This window comes from Sinocyclocheilus grahami, unplaced genomic scaffold (assembly GCF_001515645.1).
Source record: "Sinocyclocheilus grahami isolate Dianchi unplaced genomic scaffold, SAMN03320097.WGS_v1.1 scaffold1687.1, whole genome shotgun sequence".
NCBI lineage: Eukaryota > Metazoa > Chordata > Actinopteri > Cypriniformes > Cyprinidae > Sinocyclocheilus > Sinocyclocheilus grahami.
Window position 1 is genome coordinate 6,662 of NW_015506866.1, and position 808 is coordinate 7,469.

Here is an 808-nt window from a genome sequence, read left to right on the forward strand (position 1 = left end):
TTTTAGTTTTAATTACTTTTTCTTATTTGTACGTCGCTTTGGATAAAAGCGTCTGCTAAAATGACTAAAAAGTAAAGTAAAAGTATTTATTAATTTTAATGAATATTTTAGTTTCAGTTATTTTAGTACTTCAACTAAAACTAAATAAAATAAGAAACACTGTCATAACTAGCTGAAATCAAATAAGTTTGTTTTTTTATATTTTTATTTATTTCAGTTAATGTTTACTTTAAGTAGCAAAATGGGTTTAATTGGATTTCATTTTAGTTAACTATAATAACCCTGATGCCATTTAAACTAGTATATTAAAAAAAAAACCAGGATTGAAGCGTTTGACAACTCACTGATTCACAGAGCGACATGTGCATGTGTCAGTGAACAACCACAGGACGTTTCTCTTTTAGAGAATGATGCCACAAACAGGTCAAGTGGGGAAAAAAAGACTTTCACAAAACGGCACCACATTTTCAACAGACAGAACTGGGAAACTGATATAAACCTTGTCTACCGACACACAAATGACTTGAGGAACGTCTCACCTGAGAAGCCCAGATCAGCCATCACCACGTACTTCCTCTCCTGAGCATTGCTCATCGACGGAAGGAACGCATCAGCCAATAGGAAGGCGATGCAGGCCAGGAAGGAGATGACGCCGATGCCCACGCCGTAATGACACGCCCCTTCATTCCTGTTGAAGACACACTTCACCTGGTTTTCAGTGCTGCTGTTCACGTAACCTTCAGCGGTTATGGAGGCAAACACCACAACAGCGAACACCTGACATGAAGAGAAGTGAAAGCTGCGTCAG

At 38.1% G+C, this 808-nt stretch overlaps 1 protein-coding gene across 1 annotated transcript in view; it reads right to left on the reverse strand.

Annotated features, from left to right (window-relative positions):
- Positions 1–504: 504 nt before the first annotated feature.
- LOC107572044 (synaptogyrin-2-like) overlaps positions 505–808 on the reverse strand; it is a 2,159-nt gene continuing 1,855 nt past the window's right edge. Inside the window, exon 2 of the mRNA XM_016258442.1 lies at positions 505–777. Coding sequence (XP_016113928.1) covers positions 505–777 — 273 coding nt within the window. The remainder of the gene's footprint in view (positions 778–808) is intronic.